Below are 19,365 nucleotides of genomic sequence, written 5' to 3'. Positions count from 1 at the left end.
ATTTGAAGGTATACATTGTCCCCAAATGTAAAATAGTTATGGGTAAGGACAAAGTCACAAAGTTCAGCCACCAGGTTAGCCATGACATTATCGGGGATAGTGTTCTTGACGGCTTGTAGTCCATCTTTGTGTGGAATGTTGGTGTAGAGGGCTTCTACATCCATAGTGGCCAGGATGGTGTTTTCAGGAAGATCACCGATGGATTGTAGTTTCCTCAGGAAGTCGGTGGTGTCTCGAAGATAGTTGGGAGTGCTGGTAGCGTAGGACCTGAGGAGGGAGTCTACATAGCCAGACAATCCTGCTGTCAGGGTGCCAATGCCTGAGATGATGGGGTGCCCAGGATTTCCAGGTTTATGGATCTTGGGTAGTAGATAGAATGCCCCAGGTCGGGGTTCCAGGGGCGTGTCTGTGCGGATTTGATCTTGTGCTTTTTCAGGGAGTTTCTTGAGCAAATACTGTAGTTGCTTTTGGTAACTCTCAGTGCGATCAGAGGGTAATGGCTTGTAGAAAGTGGTGTTGGAGAGCTGCCGAGCAGCCTCTTGTTCATATTCCGACCTATTCATGATGACAACAGCACCTCCTTTGTCAGCCTTTTTGATTATGATGTCAGAGTTGTTTCTGAGGCTGTGGATGGCATTGTGTTCCACACGGCTGAGGTTATGGGGCAAGTGATGCTGCTTTTCCACAATTTCAGCCCGTGCACGTTGGCGGAAGCACTCTATGTAGAACTCCAGTCTGCTGTCTCAGTCTTCAGTAGGAGACCACCTAGAATCCTTCTTTTTGTAGTGTTGGTAGGGAGGTCTCTGTGGATTAGTATGTTGTTCAGAGGTATGTTGGAAATATTCCTTGAGTCGGAGACGTCCAAAATAGGATTCTAGGTTACCACAGAACTGTATCATGTTCGTGGGGGTGCAGGGATTAATAAATACCACAGCTATGGAAAATATTTGTAATCTGTTGCTGGCGCTAGTGAATGTAGATTAATTTTTTAAAAAATATAAACTTGAAAGCAATACAACTTGATATACTACTTAATAAAACATTAATTGATGCTAAAATGAAAAGATGTCACTAATACTAGCACTGTCCTCTTCCTTGTACTGTTTGATATTGAAATAACTGCTCCCCCTAATTTAATATTAATCTGTAGATGTGTGTATATAATACATATGTACATACTAACATAAAAATAATATAACAAAGCTGCATTCTGTTTTTTGAGTAACTCAAGCATTTTAAAAATTCTGGATGTAGGACATGTTAGTTGGTCTCATTGTCATGACAGGTATTCAAAATCAGCCTTATGTGGGTCCCAGGTTTCAGCCTTAATTATGGAGACATTATTCTTTTCATAATAACAATATGATTGTCAATCAGCATTTATGTGTGATTGTGTCATGCTGCTTGCATAACTTATATTGTGCGTGAGAAGATGATGGTGAGGTGTTTGCTGGTCTTTACACTTTACGGACGTGTTTAAAAAGAAGGCACTTGGGCATCTTTCAAAGTAACTACTTTATTTGTCTGCACATTTGTATGAACAATCTACTAAGTTTACCTTCTAAGAGTTTGCAGAAAGTGGGCATTTTTAAAATTTTTGAAGCTATTGTGGAATTGAAAATTAACCTTATAAGAGAGATTTTAATTATGGAGAAATTTTAGTCTCTCCATAATGCATGTTATATGAAAATTGCTCCCATTTAGTGGTTTTCTCTGTCAAGAGGGCTGATGCACACAATTTTGTCTGCTTTGGTGACAAATATTATTGTACTTCATGGCTTCTTTTGTCAGCTACAGTGAGGGAGAATATCCCCTCCAGCCCCAAATAATGGCACTTGCTCAATTATTTTACTAATCTTGCCCTTCTTTTTGAGATGACCTTTCCATGAGACCAGCCAGAACTTGTCTAGCGGGTCACTTTATACTCTATTTAATTTGTTGTTTGTGTTTTATTTTAGCCGCTAGATGTAGCTGAAAGAGTAAGTTTACTTCAATTTGGATTATTCGTATATGAGTAGGTTTTCTTCCTAAAACAATCATTTGCATCTCTTGATAACTTCCAGCGTCCAAAATATTCTTCAGGTGTGGAGGTGATTCTGGATCTTCCTCAAAAGTAATGGGAACATTACAATTTTCCATGCATTAAAATATTGTCTCCATAAGGCTCATTTCATTCTCTAATTATCAGATCTGGAACGTTTGTAACTCCCGTGTTTGTGTTTGATTGATTCAGATACCAACATTTCAAAAAGTAATCCAATTTAGCACACCAGAAATCATGAGAGCCAAAAAAGTTGATTCTTCTAGTCTGAATATCATTGAGTTCTTAGCTCACCAATGTTTCTTCTTGTAGTTCCTACAGGAATCTTTCTTTGAGAGAGAGCCATCTTCTGTATGTTTTAATGCTCTGCTCACAGTTATCTCATTGACAAGGCAAAGATCCAAGAATTCAGTTCTGTTCTGATGAAGTTTATCATCTTCACAACTTAGTTCACTGGGCACAGTGAGGCTATGAGAAATTCTTTGTGAAGAATGCAGTGAGCTATTGTTACTGTGATAGATTTTTCACTAATGACACAAATCCCTTTACGTTTTCTGTTCTCAGAACTACTCTGGGCAGATGGCAACATATTTGGGCCAGAGAAATGTTTGTTCTTACAGATAGCTATTTGTCATAACAATGGTTGACTCCATTTGTTCATTCTGGCTCTCCTTTCTAGAGAACTGCTGTTGGAGAGCATCTGTGTCCACAAAGCAAATGATTCAAATAGACTCATAGAATTTAAGGTCAGAAGGGACCATCATGATCATCTAGTGGAACATGCCCACTTATGGTGGTTGACTTACTCAGTTGATTTCTTATAGCATCTCGGTGTTCTCTGTTGTCGTCAGTAGATGTGTATTCAATCCACCCAGTTTATTGATCTTGGACAGTGGAACTCTACCAATATCTTTGGTTATATTAGCTGCCAGAATCACTTTAAGTGTTTTTTTTTCATATCGGTAAGGAAAGCATCTCCAGTGTGAGAATTTTTCCCTTTGCAATGAAGTGGGCAAGAAGGGAAACTTGGTTTTGATGCTTCATCAGGCTCTTTCTGCTGAGTTGTATGTCCGTGTGGACCAATGAGTACGAATGAAACAAAGATAAAAAATATTTCACGTCTCTGCAACCCCTTCCCCCCAAAAAAGATTATAAAATGTTGCACTTTATTTTGGACCATCACATGGTTTGACAGCTTCTCACCACATGATCTATATGCTATGTGGAAATGAAGGCCTAACAGTAGTCATTATACTGTGTTTACTGTACTGTGTCTCTTGAAATTCTTTTCTTCAAGTCACTAAACGTCATGATGTCATCCACTTCCTTTTCTAAAATCTAATTTATATAGGGCAACAGCCTTCACTCAGTTTTAGGATTCAGTTTACTTACTTGAAATAAAGATCTGTTGCACATGTCATTTTTTGTACCAACAGTTTGTCTAAAATAAAACCTGTCTTTAATCCCACACAAGCAAAAGCAGCATGATCTTCATCTATAACTATCTGGAATAGAGTCAGATTGCTAGATAGGTACTGATACTTAATTTTCTCCCAAGACTCAAAATCCAAATATTCCTAGCATTCAAGGCAGCTGTGTCCAAACAAAATGAACTGTCTGTATGTGTTGTCGCAACCATGTGTGTCTGTTGCCAGAATTCTCTCTGTAGGTGCAAGGAATGAAGTGGAGAGAATGTTGCTCCCCAAGTCAAAGTGCTCCTCCAACTTCAGCAGATATACTGACCCTTCCCTCCCACAAATGGCCATGGAGGATGAGAATTAAATATGATGAAATGGAATTGTGCCACAGCATAAACTTGACTTTTTCATTGGTTATAACTTTACTGTTCTGTCTCACAGAACTTGAATGTTGTTCCGAACCTAAGCTTTGCTGATCATAAATTGAGAACTAGTGCCCTAAAATGCTGCCAAGATTCTCAAGATTACCTTTAATAACCCATGCAATATGGTATAAAAACAGGTTAAAGTGTTCTCTCCCTCCCCTTTATATTTCATCATAAAAAAAGGAATTGTATGTCCCAATAGTCTAGTAGGGGCACAGACTCCAAAATCTTGGGGCACTGTAGGACATTATTGTTGCCTACCCTCTTTGCTCTTTCATTCTCTTCTGTGTATTGTGGGATTGCTGCTCATTGCTCATGTATTGTTGGGTTCACTCCTCTCTTGATTGCTTCCATTGCAATGCTCATTGCTTATAATACATGCATAAATGGATATCCAGTGGCATATCATAAGCAATACTTTTATACTTGATGTGAGAGTATTTTGGGGAAGTGGAGTGAACCTAGACAGTATAGTGTGGGATTTGGTGACAAAATACTATTTGTACTATGTACCACTGAGCTGTGTAGATCTTTCCAGAGCATAAGAGTGATATAAGCTGAGAAAATTAGAATAATAAAACTGAATAGACCACCTGTGTTTAACTTTGCAAGCCTTTTGGTAAATGGGTGTAAATTTTTTTTACCTCAGAAAAGTACCAGACTATCACCTGAAGAGGTTAAGTAAACAAAATTCATAAGTATTTAGAATTTGTAATGAAATTTACCATTCATTCTTACAATGTAATCCATGGCCTACTAGTCTGTGTAGCATAATTCATGGCATCAAAGCTTACCCCAAGCTAGTCTTTGAGGTCTGCAAGAAGGCCCTAGGGGGATGGAGGTGAATAAAATAGCACTGGAGGGTATATTTCTAAAATAGGCTTTCTTTCTGCAATATCGATTCACTGCTGTTCCAAAAATTGTCACTTATCCAGTGAATAGAAGTTAAAGCTATTAAAATCTGCAGTGTTAATTTCAGCTCCACTGAAATCAAAACATACAAAAAAAACCTATTATATTTGCTCTTTTGTTGCTGACACTGAAGTCAATGAAACTTTATCCTTGCAGAGATTTGTGCCTGGTTCTTACCTCCCATACATCAGGGTAAATCCGGTGTGAAGTTTTGCTGGTGTAAAATAGATATAAATCAGAAGAGAATCCAGGCCCTTTTTCTTTAAGACTTAATAAGATTTTATTTCAACCTTCCTTACATGTTTAGGTATTATTGAGTATTTAAAATACATTATTCTGTAGGAATAGGTTTACTGTTTACCTTAACAAACTGGCCATTTTTAAGTCTCAATCAGCAGTAGTTTTCTTGGTTTTCCAGCTTGTCAGCAAAATAACTGGTTCTGTTTTGATGTTTCACAAGCTGTTAGTTCTTTGCAGCCTGAAAGTAATTCTAGGTGGTGGTTTCTCTATATGTAATTTACTGTAATGAATTTTTCAAAATTCAGTGCAAACTGCTTACCTCCATGATGTTCCTAGCTTCTTTTAAGCCGAGAAGGATGAATGATGAGAAGAATAACCAAGCTGTTATACTTCTCATGTCATTCCTGAGCTTACAGTACAAAACAGCGATAGCTAGCATGGTCTTTTTTAATACACTGGGGTTCATTCGGATATCTGGAATCTACACTTTATGCTTTCAAAGAATGCTGATGAGGTTTTGAATCTGACTGTACTAGATTGTGATCCTGGTACATCCGAAATATTTTGCAGCCATAATTTTAAGGTACACACTACTTTGTTTTAAAACCATAGATGTGTATGTCTGACCATTTATTTTTACTTCCATGTTGTAGTTTTATTTGGTGGAACTAGACATTAAAAAGTCTGTGTTTTTTGGTGTGTTCACAGGCGAGTTGTGTAACCTCATAACTCTGGATGTAGCGCACAATCAGCTTGAACATCTTCCAAAGGAGATTGGAAATTGCACACAAATCACCAACCTTGACTTGCAGCACAATGAGCTCTTGGACCTACCAGAAACCATAGGTATGTGAAGGTGGGGTTGGGGAGAGAAATCACAGCTTTCCAAATGTTCAAGTCACTGAACAATAAGAATATAAAATCTAAGAATAAAACATGGCCCATAACTATAGAAGGGATAGGAATTTTGTTGTGGGCATTTTTACTATCAAGATCCCAAAGGGATATACGCTTTCTAAAAATGTAAACTCTCTCAAACCCAGGCGCTGTTAATCCTAACTACTATAAGGGGTGGGCTACACTTGAAAATTAGGTCAACCCAGCTAAGTCGCTCAGGGGTGTGAAAAATCCACACCCCTGAGTGACAGAGTTAAGCCAAACTAAGTCCCCTTCTTGACCTTGCTAGGTCAACAAAAGAATTCTTCCATTGACCTAGCTACCACCTCCTGAGGTTCTCACATTGGTGTAAGTAGTGTCTACACTATAGCTGTGTGGCTATAGCATTTTAAGTGGGAACGTATCCTGAGAAGTGTGGCCTAAACATGAGGCTGAGAACAAGAAACTCCTGGGTTCTAAACCTGGCTCTGACACCACCATTTTCTGTGGTCTGGGGCAAGTCACTTAACCTCTGTCTTAGATTTCCCATTTATAAAATAGGAATACTGTTTGCTTATCCACCACATAGTGAAGTTGAGTAGTGAGTAGTTCATGTTAATAAATCTATTTGTAGATGAATGGTGCTACATAAGTGCTACAAATTGTTAGTTTAAGGATAAAGAGCTGGGTGTTGTATTTCAGTGTTTGCTTTGAGTAGAGAAAAATAGGAAAGACTTACAGAATCAGTTTCAAGTACTAATTTATTCTTTGTATTTTCTACTTTTTAAAAATATAATTCGAAAATCCACTTCCAAGTTCCCAAACTTACTATCACTCTCAGTAAAATACAGGGATTGGGAATAAGAGTACCGAAATAAACTGGTTCTTCCCTAGTTGGCTTCAGAAGCTCATATAGGACTGCATAGGTGAGGACTTTTCTTATTTAATTAAATCTATGTTGAACAGATGGTGGAATAAAACAAATTGTTTAAAAAACACAGCCCATCATGGTTGTAAGCTCTTTCAGCTTAAATAAAAGACAAAACTGCACCACTTAGGGCAACATCTAATGTTAATAGAACATTTCATTATTATTTTTATATATATGATGGGGAAATAAATGGATGAGGGGGCAGAAGAGTGAAGAACCATTTAGATAGACACCAACTATTTTTTAGCAGCAGATTGTTGACCGTGAAGATATTGGGCCTTTTTACCCAGAGAGCTCTACCTGAATTGAGTTTATATGGATGAAATACCCACTGTTGCTGAATTTCATCTTCTCCAGTTAATTTTATGTTTAAAAACTGGGAGACCTCTTTCCAGCTGGAATTTGCATCCGATTGCACAATTTGTACGCATAGCTCTAACTTTAACTCCTTTGTCAAGATTGGCAGCGTCACTACCAAAATAGAATTGTCCTAACTTCAGTCTACAGGTGTACTGCACTATCTTTGTTCATGTCCATCAGATTTTGTAAAGCGTCAGTCTACATTAGGGAGGAAATGTCAAACCTCGAGTCTTCAAAATGGTTAAGGGCTAGAGTTTAAAAAAAAAAAAGTGCTGTCAAAGTGATTTAGAATTGGAGGGCATTTAGAGAGAGGCAGAAAAACGTTTCAGGGGCTGCAAGGATTGATTTATTTCAAAGATTAAAAATAGCAAATACAGGTAGCCTAGTTAACTAAAGAAACTAAGGGTACACACATTTACAAATATCTGAAGGTTATAAACACCAAGAAAACGACAGGAACTAGGATGGTACAAGAGGTAGAACTAGAGAGTCACATACTTTGTGGCTTCTGTAGGCTGAGCTCATTTGGCAAACCAGGGGGTCCTTGTATTCCTTCATCTCCACCCACACACCAAGCTCCCTGTGTATCACCATTCCATTCCCCTCTGTTTCAGAGATTCCTTGCAACTTTCCCCATCCCCTCATGCCTGGGGCTCTGTATCCGACACCCTCCCTCCCCCATCATGATGGGGCTGCATGTGCACCTCTTTCCCCCTGGCAGGAGTTCTGTCTTCCACTTCCCCCCCATGCTAAGGGTTCTGTGTAGTCCCTCCATACCAGCCTCCCTTCCCCTCAATGCCAGGGACTGTGTGCACTCCCTCCGGAACTGTTGTTTGTTTTCTTTCTTGCTGGGAGAGAAGTCACTTAGGCTGTGTCTATGCTGTGTACCTTACAACGATGCTGCTATAAGGTACGCCGTGTAGCCACTCTTTGCTAGCAGGAGCGCGCTCTCTTGCTGGCAAAATAAAACCATCCCTGACCGACAAAAGTTAACACCACAACTGCAGTGTAGACAGTCTTAGGCTGTCAACATGTTAAACTCTATTGGGAATCTGGGCAGAGCTCAGGGCTTAGCTACACTTGCGAGTTAGAGCGCATTAAACCAGCCCCGGGCGCCCTAGCTCGCTACCCGTCCAAGCTGGCAAGGCACATACAGTGCTCTGACTCCACAGCTAGAACGCTCCTGGTACTCCACCTCAGCGAGAAGATTAACGCTTGCTGCGCCTTGGTTTAAACGCCTGGGTGTCGGTGTGAATGAGGTGTTGCATTACTGTGCTCTGATCAGCCTCCGGAAATGTCCCATAATCCCCTTAAGTCAAGTGGCCACTCTTGTCATTGTTTTTGAATTGCTGCAGGAATGCGGATATGCCCTTTGAAAGCTCCGTTTCAGACAGCTGGCTACTTATCTGCTCTGAGACAAAACAACCATTAGTGTGGAATGCTGTGTGTGAGAGAGGCGGGGAGGGGCAGGAGGGTCTGCTCAACTTACAAGACAACATGCTGACATGCTTTCAGCCCCCCAAAAACCCACCCTCTTCCTCCCACATACACACAACACGCTCCTTGTCACACTCCACCCCACTCCCCCATTTGAAAGGCACGTTTCAGTCACTTGCATGCTGGGATAGCTGCCCATAATGCACCACTCCCAATGCTGCTGCAAGTGCTGCAAATGTGGCCACGCCAGTGCGCTTGAAGCTGTCAGTGTGGACAGACTGCAGTGCTTTCCCTACTGCGCTCTCCAAAGCCTGGTTTAACTCAAAGTGCTCTGCGAGTGTAGCCATGCCCTAAGATAGGAGTATTGTTATGCTGGAAGGCATTAATGTGTTCTATCCACTAATTGTTTGATCTGTAGGCCATTGCAGAGGTGCTTGAGGCTGTGGCAGTACTAAACAGATGGCCAGGGGCCAATGGGTCTCCATTTTTCCCTTTTCAGTTTCTGAGTTTTCCCAAAATCAGTAGGGTTCTGGTCATTGATACCTAGAATGTTCCCTGAAATTTTGGAATTCATCAGATGCAGTATTAAAAAGTTATCGAGTTACAAACAGAGAAATGCCTTGAGTATATGGCCTTGCAATCTCAGCTAAATTAGAGCATCAGATTAAATTGAGGCCTCAATCCACCAAAGACATAGGCAGGTATTTAAATTTAAACACATTAGTAATCCTATTTAAATCAGTCTGTAAAGTTAAGCAAATGCCTAAATGCTTTGGAGGATCAGGGTCTCAGACAGGAAAATTAGGAAAAGTTCCTGACCAGTGAGAATTATAGGCATAATCTCCAAGCGAGAGGGTAGAAACCTCATATCCTAAAACATGTGAAGCTAGGCTAGACAGAGCACTAGAAAATGTACTGCATGAAACAATTCTGCATTACCAGAGGATGGTTAAGATGACCTAGGCCTTGTCTACATGAGAAAGGTGCACTTGTTCAACATAAGTTGTTTTTTAAAACAGTGCAAATCCCTATATAAACACTTGTTTCAGAATAAGAGCAGTTCTTCAGTTTATTAAATTGATTTGAAATTGATTAAAGATAAACCAAAGTAAGTGTACATGAAGACTTTTGAAGTAGTTTAACTAAATTGCTTTAAAATCACACCTTAAGTTAAACTGGTTCAACTTTTTTGTGTAGATAAGCACTTAATATGCTCTCTAACTTATGGTTTCTGTGAATTCCTAGTATTTTTCCCATAGACCTGCTCTTTTGTAGTGGAAACACATAGGAATCAGGAAACCTGGATTTTGTTCCTGGCTCTGCTACTGACTGGATGTGACCTTGGGAAAGTCACATACGTGCTCTGTGCCTAACTTTTCCCCCTTTGTAAAAGGAAAAAAATATATATTTGCCTATGTAAAACACTTTAAGATAATGAAACATGTTCTGAAAGCCTAAGTATTATTTCTCCACTACTATGGGTTATGTCTTTTTACCAGCAATGTTTTCTGGTGTTTCTCAAAGCTATTATATTTATCATTTTCCTGTTTGGTGGACTTTTTTGTGGGAGAGGGCTCTGTCCGTTTCTTTTTAAAAAATATATGAATGTTTCAGGAAAAATAGTGGTTTTTTTTCCCCTTTCCGTTGCTCTTCTTTGTAGCTACACCTCTGTTCCTTAAGTATGTGGCCAGTAAACAGTTGCTACTGTCAGGTTTCAGAGTAACAGCCATGTTAGTCTGTATTCGCAAAAAGAAAAGGAGTACTTGTGGCACCTTAGAGACTAACCAATTTATTTGAGCATAAGCTTTCGTGAGCTACAGCTCACTTCATTGGATGCATCCAATGAAGTGAGCTACATCCGATGAAGTGAGCTGTAGCTCACGAAAGCTTATGCTCAAATAAATTGGTTAGTCTCTAAGGTGCCACAAGTACTCCTTTTCTAGTTGCTACTGTTTGATTTTAACTTTTTTTTTGTGTGCGCGCCTAATATACTGCCTTTATCTTGTTGTTTTATTTTTGCACTTTCTACCAATAAATGCTCTTCTAATTGACATCAAATATGCCTCAAAGATTTCTACACAAAATTTCTAGAAATTTTAACTGACATATAAATTCCAGAAAATGAGCTTGGATATCGTAAAGTTCCTTTCTTCATATCACCCTAATAGAATCTTGTCATTTAGTACTTCTAATGTATTTGTGATTCTCTAGCCTTAAGTATGTGGTTCATTCTTTAGAAAGAATTAAAGTAAAAGAATGTATTCATTCTTTTTTTAGCCTTTGATTTAGTCAGTATAAAGACTGTTAAAAGGTTTCTGAGTCAAGTTATATTTAAGATAAATTTCTTTCTACCTTAGCAGCTTGATGGAAACTATTTGTAAGGGTTAGTAGCAGCTTACCACCTAGAGAACTATGGAAAGAAATGTCTCCAATTAAATGGGCTAATACCTATGTGTTATACCTGAACACCTTCCCTTGCCACGTAGCTGTTCTAGGCCATTAGTGTTAATTTCTATGCAAAATATTGATTACACTATATTGAAAGATCTGTTGAAAGGCAATCATTACTTACTTTAGAATAGGCTACATGGAAAGACCATGCTTACAGAAGATAGTCTTAAGAGGATATGAAAGAGTCACACAACTTTTAGATAATCAGTTTATAAGTTAACAGGAGTGGGAAATTACTGGCAATGCAGTTGAAGTAGCTTGGGCCTCTTGTAGGCGTGAGGTTTACTGAAAAAGTGATAGTCATCTTTAGTATGTTGCTGTCAATGAATCAACTCCTCATCTGCCAAAGATAGCTTTTCTGTACATTTTCTTGATAGTTTAAGTTTCCCAGTGGCATATTTTTGGCTTTTAAAGGCATTTTTATAGCCTTTTAAAGTTACTTGTGGTCTTTCTCTAAATGTATAGCTGTACCTGCATGCTTATCTCTACAGAACATCAGTGCTTTGCAGCTCTACAGTCTGCCAAGTCAGATGCTGACTAGTGGAAGATAGCATTGCACTGTGCTAACTGTCGTTGATTTTAGTCTGATTATATTTTTGCACCAATGGAAAAAAAAAATCTCTATCAGCCATTATCAGAAAGTCCATATATAAGTATTACTGATCGAGGATGAATCTATCATTCAGAATGCATTATTTGTTGCTGTATAAAATAAAGTTCAGAATAAGTCGATTAAGTCCTGGTGGTAGTGGAGGGGGGGGAACGAAACTCCACTGATTGATAATGATCGGCCTACATTTATGCATAGTACAAAAGAGGCAGTCTTAGCCAGTTCAGCAACAGTGGCTTTATTTCTTAGTCATGACGGTTTTGGTACAACATTAAAGCAAGTTGTGGCTTGATTTTTAGATTATAGCTTGTTTTGTGGTTAGAATAGTTCAGTGAGAGAGTTTTAGCATGGAGATAGATGCGGTGAATCGCCTATGGCCTTGGAATTCAAAGTCTGGCTTGCTTTATTTCAGATGTTTGTGTTTTTCTAGGCTGGAGAATTTTCTTTCCAACTTTTTAATCTCTCCTCTTTTTCTTAGTCCCCCCCCCCCAACCCCCTTTATTTTTCCGCTGTGACACTTACCTGGTGGCTGGGTGTGGTGAGTGTTTCTTGCAACATCTACACACTGCCAGGTTCCAGCATGTTTGATGTCTAAGCACTGTTTCACTGATTTAGTCAGTGCAAAAAACTTAGCCAAAGACATCTGTTAATCATAAATATCTAATTTAAAATCAATCTGTTGTTGTAACAATTTATTTTGCCTTTCTAGTTTGCTCAGCCTCTCTCTCTTTCCCCCGACTCCCCCCGGAAACATCTTTTAATGGAATCCTATTTTGTTTATAAGAGGGAAGATTTGTCAAGTTTTCTGTTCACTTGCTGGGTGTTTCTTGGGTAAGAAGCATTTACTGCTTGGTTAGCTAGCTGAGCCTTGTCTTACCGCAGACAGCTTTCTGGGTGTGCTGTAAGATTTCTAATAAAAACAGAAAACTCTAAAGGAATGTTTCCTCACAAATTAATAGTACTGTACGAAGAGTTGCTAGCAAAAGGGCATAATTGTAATGGAGAGTGAAGGGAATGGTAGGGAAGGAACTACGCAACATCCAAGATTAAAAAGGGCAGCAAAGCCAGTTTAGTCACTGTGTATAAGTGTATCGTTTTTGTTTCAAGTAACGCTTTCTTCCAAGTGCACTTTTGTACTGTAACAAATGGCAATTTAGATATTAGTTACCAGGAAGTGACCTAATGTCTTGTTCTACAGATATTGGCTTAATGCAGTCATATCAGTATTTTCTGTTGATTGAAAATAGTAAATTACTTTTCATGTAGATCACTTCCTGTAAGAAAAATATGCTTTGTGCAATAGCCTAGCATTTTCCGAGTACCATAAAGCAAAAGAGAGAGACAGTCTAGAGTCAAAATGAAAACAATTATGATACAATGTGATTTTTTTTTAACGAGCCAATGTTTTGTGCTGAAGACATATTTGGGAAATATATAGTTTATCTATTTTTAGTTATGAAGTGCCTTATGCCAACTTGAAGTACAGCTAATGTTAACTTGGGGGAAGCATCCAAAAGAGACATAAAATGAGGTAAAGAACAATTTAGTAGACCTTTGAGGCAGAGGGAAGTAAAGTGTTTAAATTAATTGGCCATCGGACTACAAGTTTTTTTTAAATTGTTCACTCAGTACCACATTACAATTATAATTTCTCTTCAGCAAACTTAAATAGTTTCATCCCTAAATGTAAATTTAATAGTTTTCTTATTTTTAAAAAAGGTAAAAAAGTTATCTGAGGGAGAAATTCAACAGGTAACATTAGAATTCAGGTAGGAAATCATTTTAAATTCTTTTTCTATATCTACAAGCTTTCTTACCTACTTCCATCATTCTGCAGTTTTGTACATATTCTTCTAAAATTTGTTTAGCTTGATCATAGTCAGATATGTCTTATATTTATGAATATTTAGAGCAACAGGCATTTTACTAGGAAAAGAATAGTGAGTTGTAAGTGGAGTAGTGGTAGCTCCAAAATGATTCTTTAATTAATGGCATTAAAAGGTACATTGCTGGACACATTTTCCATTTTCTGATACTGGTGTGATTTCTGAACGATGGTCCAGGAGTAAAAAGAGAGAGGTTCTGAAATTAGACTCCATGCCCAACTCCACTGTATTTGAGCCCAATGCTAAAATGGCAACTTACATGGGACCAAATATTTTGGGAAGAGGCACTGGCGTGTGAGACAGTTGAAATTCTGCTGGAAGCTACTTTAGGGTGTTAAAGTTTTAACTTCAGATTTTACCTCTAACACTCGCCGTTGCATCTTGATTAAATAAGAGGGATGGGTGAATACCAAGTAAAAATACAGAGAAACAAAATTGAAATACTTAGTTTTACTAAACTTTAATGATTATTAATTCATTTAAAATACTAAGAGGAAGAAGTCCTGGCTTGTGTTTTACAATTTGCTGCAGAATACTGTAATATATATTCTAAAGCATTTTGTTATTGGATCCACCACCCACGACTCTGAAATGGAAAAATTAAACTTCCCATATTTTATCTAAAAGGAATCCCCAATGCAAACAAATTAAATAGTGAATACTTACATACTGTTGTTTTGTATAAATCAGATTGATTCTGATGTCTTAACTGTGGTTTACTAACTCTGGATTTCATTTGCTTTGTGTGTATATGTTTTTAACGTTCTTTATTTCCCATATTATTCGTGTTGGTCACTCATTCATCATGGTAGGTTGGGGATAGGATTTTTTTAGTCAGTGGTAGGTACCATCAGATGATATTTATGGATATAGGAATATAAGCTGTGACTCAGCATTTTAAAAAGTATTTTTGTATGGTATGAAGAAACAAAACTAATAATAGATGATTTTATTCATGCAAGGAGGAGGCATCAGGCAAAGTAAGAAAGATCTGAAGGAACAAGACAGAATGAAGAAAAGCAAGTCTGATATGGCTGCATACGTGCTGTTGCCTTGCAGCAAGGGAGGTTTAGGTTGGCATTAGGAAAAACTTCATAACTTTCGGGGTGGTTAAGCACGGGAATAAATTTCCCAGGGAGGTTGTGGAATCTCCATCACTGGAGATTTTTAAGACCAGGTTAGACAAACACCTGTCAGGGATGGTCTAGTTAATACTTAGTCCTACCATGAGTGCAGGGGACTGCACTCGTTTGACGTCTCCAGTCCCTTCCAGACCTATGATTCTATGTTCAAAGCCTGAGTGATTGAACCACAAATCAAGTCTAGTTTTCGTAGCTGAGAAAACATTCCAGAAGTGTGAGCCAATGTTTTACGCTTGCCAATATTGTAAAAATGAAACATAAAATGTGAAGTCCGGTTTTGGGGTGCTTAATTATTTGTGAGCAACTTGTTAATATCCACTGCGTGTGCACACACTTTGAAGGTAACAGTCATTAATGAAAGTTATAAACTGGTGACCAGTTCATTTGTTTGCCCTCTTCCTTCCTTATTTCAAAATTAAGATTATGTGGTCTGTATCATTGTCTTAAAAATATGGGGAAGAGTATTCTTTTGCTGTATTCCTTGAAGTAACATTTAGTGATTGTGGATGGTGCTTGATTGACATTTGCAAAGACTAAAGTCTGATATCTACAGAGTAAGTAAGCTTTAGGCAGCTTCTATACTGCACTGTGTGCCTAACCTTGACTAGGAACATCTTAACCATGTTTAAACACAGTACTATAGCCTGCATATGTGTTAGACTACCTCTAGACTATTTATCAGACACTTGACTAAACCCTTTACACTTCACCATGATCCAGTGGATTGATGGTTGCCTATAAGACTACCCAACCTCTGCTAGAAGGTGACTAAACACCATTTCTCAACTTTTTAGAAACACTTAGGTCTTGTCTGCTTTAGGTCTTGTATTCAGTTGTAGCATCTTATATTTGACTGAACCTGTGTTCCTATTCTGCCATGCTGCAACCTCACATTTTGTTCCCTGAATTAAGTCTACATCTCATATTAAGCATACTACATTCTTTTTGTCATCTGAAAAATGCCTTGCAGTTTGACTTAACCTGTTCCCACAAGTTCCCTGTTATGTTAAAGATGGCATCAGTTGCCCTTTCATACATGTGATAGCAATAAACAGTCAGTAGAAAATGATCTATGAGTGAACCAGGACAATGTAACAATACATAATAATGCAAATATACATTCTAACACGACTACTTAGAGAGAGTGTGATATCAAAATTTGCTGCAAAATGTCTATAAAATTGCAGAATTTGAAATGTGCCCCCTTAACAATTCTGTTTAATAGATTTCAGTGTTCTCTGTGATGTATTGTCGCAATTATCTATTGCAGACTGCTAAAGGCTTTAAATCCTTTGATAACCAATAAATCTTAAAAGGGGAGAGAACTATAATGGAAAGACTTTTTAATGCACAGGTTTTATAAACGTAAAAAGCTTTGTATTTTAATGTAATTATATGAAAGTCACTTGTTCCAGTGAACATATTTTATTTTGTTGGTCTGAGTGCTTCCATTACATTAAAAAAAAAATTCCAGATGGATTGCAAACTAACCTATAACGAATTAAGTTACATAGTGCAGAGTAATCATTACCCACTTTGTTGTGATGCTTTACACTTCTGTAGTGCTCTTCACTGAAGAGTCTCGAGGGGCTTAAAATAACTGAAGGTAGGGGAGAGGGAAGTATGGTGAAGCTGCAGTAAAGAGGGACCTTGCTCAGTCCCTTAGAGTCAGTAGTAGAGCTGGAAGAAAATTCAGGAGTTCCTAGTTCTGTGTTGAGACTGCTAGACAATGTTTCTTCAAATTTTGAAAGAGTAGAAGAGGGATTGTTCCTCCTCTCTCAAACAGAAACTGATCACGTAGGAGAAACTGAAAAACCACCTTAAATGGTCTTTCTGCAGATCAGTAATCTTTCTGCATGTGTGCATTTCTTCGTTCTTTTCGGACCTTCCCTCATAGCAACTGGCGGACAGCAGCAATCAATCTTTTGTTCCCCCCAGGCATCTGAAAATGTCCTTAACAGAGAATTTATTTTATAATAACCTATTTAGATTTCTGCTTATAGTAACATACATTGAATTTAAATAATTTGTGGAATTTTTTCTGTGTTCTCCCAAGCAGTTTTTAAATTCAGTTTTGTATAAATGAAATAGCTACATCTTTGTGAAGCATGTAGTACCTGGTTTTCTAGCCACCCTAATGAAGCGATTGGGAATTCTGTGCTTCAGCTGCTGCAAAACTAGGACCCCATGAAAGGTATGTCCTCCTGAAAAGGAGCGGAGCCTGCTAAGAGCAACGAAAGGCTCTAATATTGACCAAATTTGCATTTAGTAAAAGAGAACTGAAATAACTGGTACAAAGGTGGATGTCTAAAATCTGATTTCTTCAAGGCAATCTGGATTTTGCATGAAGAAAGTTAAGAAAAATAATTTTGCAGAGGTTTTGTTAGGATCGGCGTCTTCCATTAGAAGAACAATAAGTTGAGGCTTAACATTGCTTGCAAATCATGCTTAACAAAAGTTGTATCAAAGAATCACAAAATTGGGAGTATAAATATTTTTGAAAGACATTTGCTGTAGAGAGGAGTTGGAGGTATCTTTACTTGTTTATTGATAGCTTGCTGCTTTTCCTCTCTATACTTCTCTTCAGTTTGATGCCAAACTGACATGCTCATAAATACCTAATGCTGCTCTCCTTTGAGACATTCTGCCTGCACATCTGCAGGGTTATGCCTAGAAGAATTGTTGAAGTATGGATCTAATGACAAAAATACAACTGAACGTGAACCTAGTCATTCTGTAGTTGCTGTTCGTTTTACATACTCATGCCAAATAAATCAAGTGGACACATGCTGGTTTTGGTTTACCTATTGTTAGTGATAACGTCAGATGGTTAGCCTGTCTGCAGTCTTATTCCCCATTTTTATCTTTAGAAGGGATATAAACCCTCATACTCCCAAAACAAAACTCCCTAACACTAATTGAGGGGAGTTAGGAAGAAATTTCTCTTGTGGACAAGTTGCTCCATAATTGGGATTTGAACCTTCTTCTGAACCATGTGGTACTTGTCACAGATAGAGACAGGATACTGGAAAAGCAGGATCACTAGTCTTATCCAGTAATGCAATTTCTGTGGACCTTAATATTCATTCTGATGACCATTATGCTTCTCCACCCACAATCCCACTTCAATTCTAGTATGAGTTTAGTGACTGTCTCGATGAGCATGATAAAAATGCTAAAATAGGTGTGCAAAGCATTAGGACCTTATTTTCAGAGGTTCTGAGCACCCACAACTGCAGTTTTAGTTAATGGGAGCTCTGCATGCTCAACATCTCTGAAAGTCAAGCCCCATAACTCCAGCCATTCATGCGATCTGCTGCTGAATTAATTTTTGGAATGGAAATGAAAGGGGGGAGGGGGGAAGATAGTAATAAAAATGTGATGTTTAAAGTCTGTTATCAACCTGCTTGGATTAAAGAAAAGCTTTAGCAGACTGGTGCAAGTGCTATGAGAACCACTTAAGGTCTGACACTTAACTGCTCCTGGACTAGCAACCAAATTGTTGGGCTCGGGAGAGCTGTGTGTGCTGATGCAGTAGGCATATTGCACACTGCAGGGTCAGTACTAGTGTATGATGTATTGAAGCCACTAGTAAGTGTCTTTCATTAGGAGGAGAAGAATTAACGGAAAGGGATAGAAACAAAGATCAGATTTGGAGATGGTTTGAAAGGTGGTATTTATACTTTTGATAATTTAAAAATGATTTTCCAATGTACCTTATTTTCTGGAAAATACCGTATAATTCTGACCCTCTGACAGCAGCTGCTTTGAGGTTCCCTTTTTCCCAAATTGCTGGTGTGATTAGACATAGTACACTTTGTGTTTTCAATTTTGTCATTGGCATAGCCCACGTTTGTATTGCTAAACAGCAGTCGGCAATGTATATCCTTTACTCTACTTCATATTGCATTCTCCTCCATAGTGCCTGATGACACCACTCAGAATTCAAAATCTATCTCCAGAAGCGTGTCGGAGAGCAAAAAACAAGTGATGGATTTTGTGTGATGTTTGCCTGTTGTTCATTTATAGAATAGATTGTTAAAAGTTATTTCATTTCTGAGAAATGCTGTTAGAATGTTTTGACTCATCCCTAGACTGTTTCACCCTGAAGATCTTTGTGAATATGGGCAAAATGAAATGAGATGTTTCCTATATTATAAATTAAGTTAGGACATACAAACTTTGCATGTAGTTAACGATTTTAGTTATAATAGTAGTAATTATAAACACATGCCACCAGCTCAGCCACTATTCCTTTCATTTCCCTAATTTTTGCTTTGTCTTCATCTGCAATTAATTAAACACTTTCCCGTGCTCTTGGGCAAAATGCCACAGATATCCAGTACAGATGTGCCTTCTGGTTCTTTGGGACTTCAGCCCAATATCTGCAGGGCAGATATTTCTACTGTTCTCAGTGTCTCCTGCCTTATTAAGAGACTCATCAGAAAGTCTCTATAGAAACTGGGCTGAATCAGAGATTACAGATGGGAAAGACCTATTAGATCATTTAGTCTATCCACTTGACGATTTCTTATAATACACTTTGTCCAGTCTGGTTTCAAAAGTTCAAGGCAATGGGGCTTTCACCATGTTCCTTGGGGAAGCTATTCCCCAGCTAACAGATCTCTCTGTTGGT

At 38.2% G+C, this 19,365-nt stretch overlaps 1 protein-coding gene across 2 annotated transcripts in view; it reads left to right on the top strand.

The window, feature by feature from the left end:
* The window catches only part of SHOC2 (SHOC2 leucine rich repeat scaffold protein), a 107,430-nt gene that overhangs the window by 61,051 nt on the left and 27,014 nt on the right, over positions 1 to 19,365 (top strand). For both annotated transcript variants that reach the window (XM_077823168.1, XM_077823167.1), the window contains exon 3: positions 5,745 to 5,882. In XM_077823168.1, coding sequence (XP_077679294.1) covers positions 5,745 to 5,882 — 138 coding nt within the window. The remainder of the gene's footprint in view (positions 1 to 5,744; positions 5,883 to 19,365) is intronic.

This window comes from Eretmochelys imbricata, chromosome 7, assembly GCF_965152235.1.
Source record: "Eretmochelys imbricata isolate rEreImb1 chromosome 7, rEreImb1.hap1, whole genome shotgun sequence".
Taxonomy (NCBI): Eukaryota; Metazoa; Chordata; order Testudines; family Cheloniidae; genus Eretmochelys; species Eretmochelys imbricata.
Note: the sequence above shows the minus strand (reverse complement) of the source record. Positions and strands in the feature narration are given on the sequence as shown.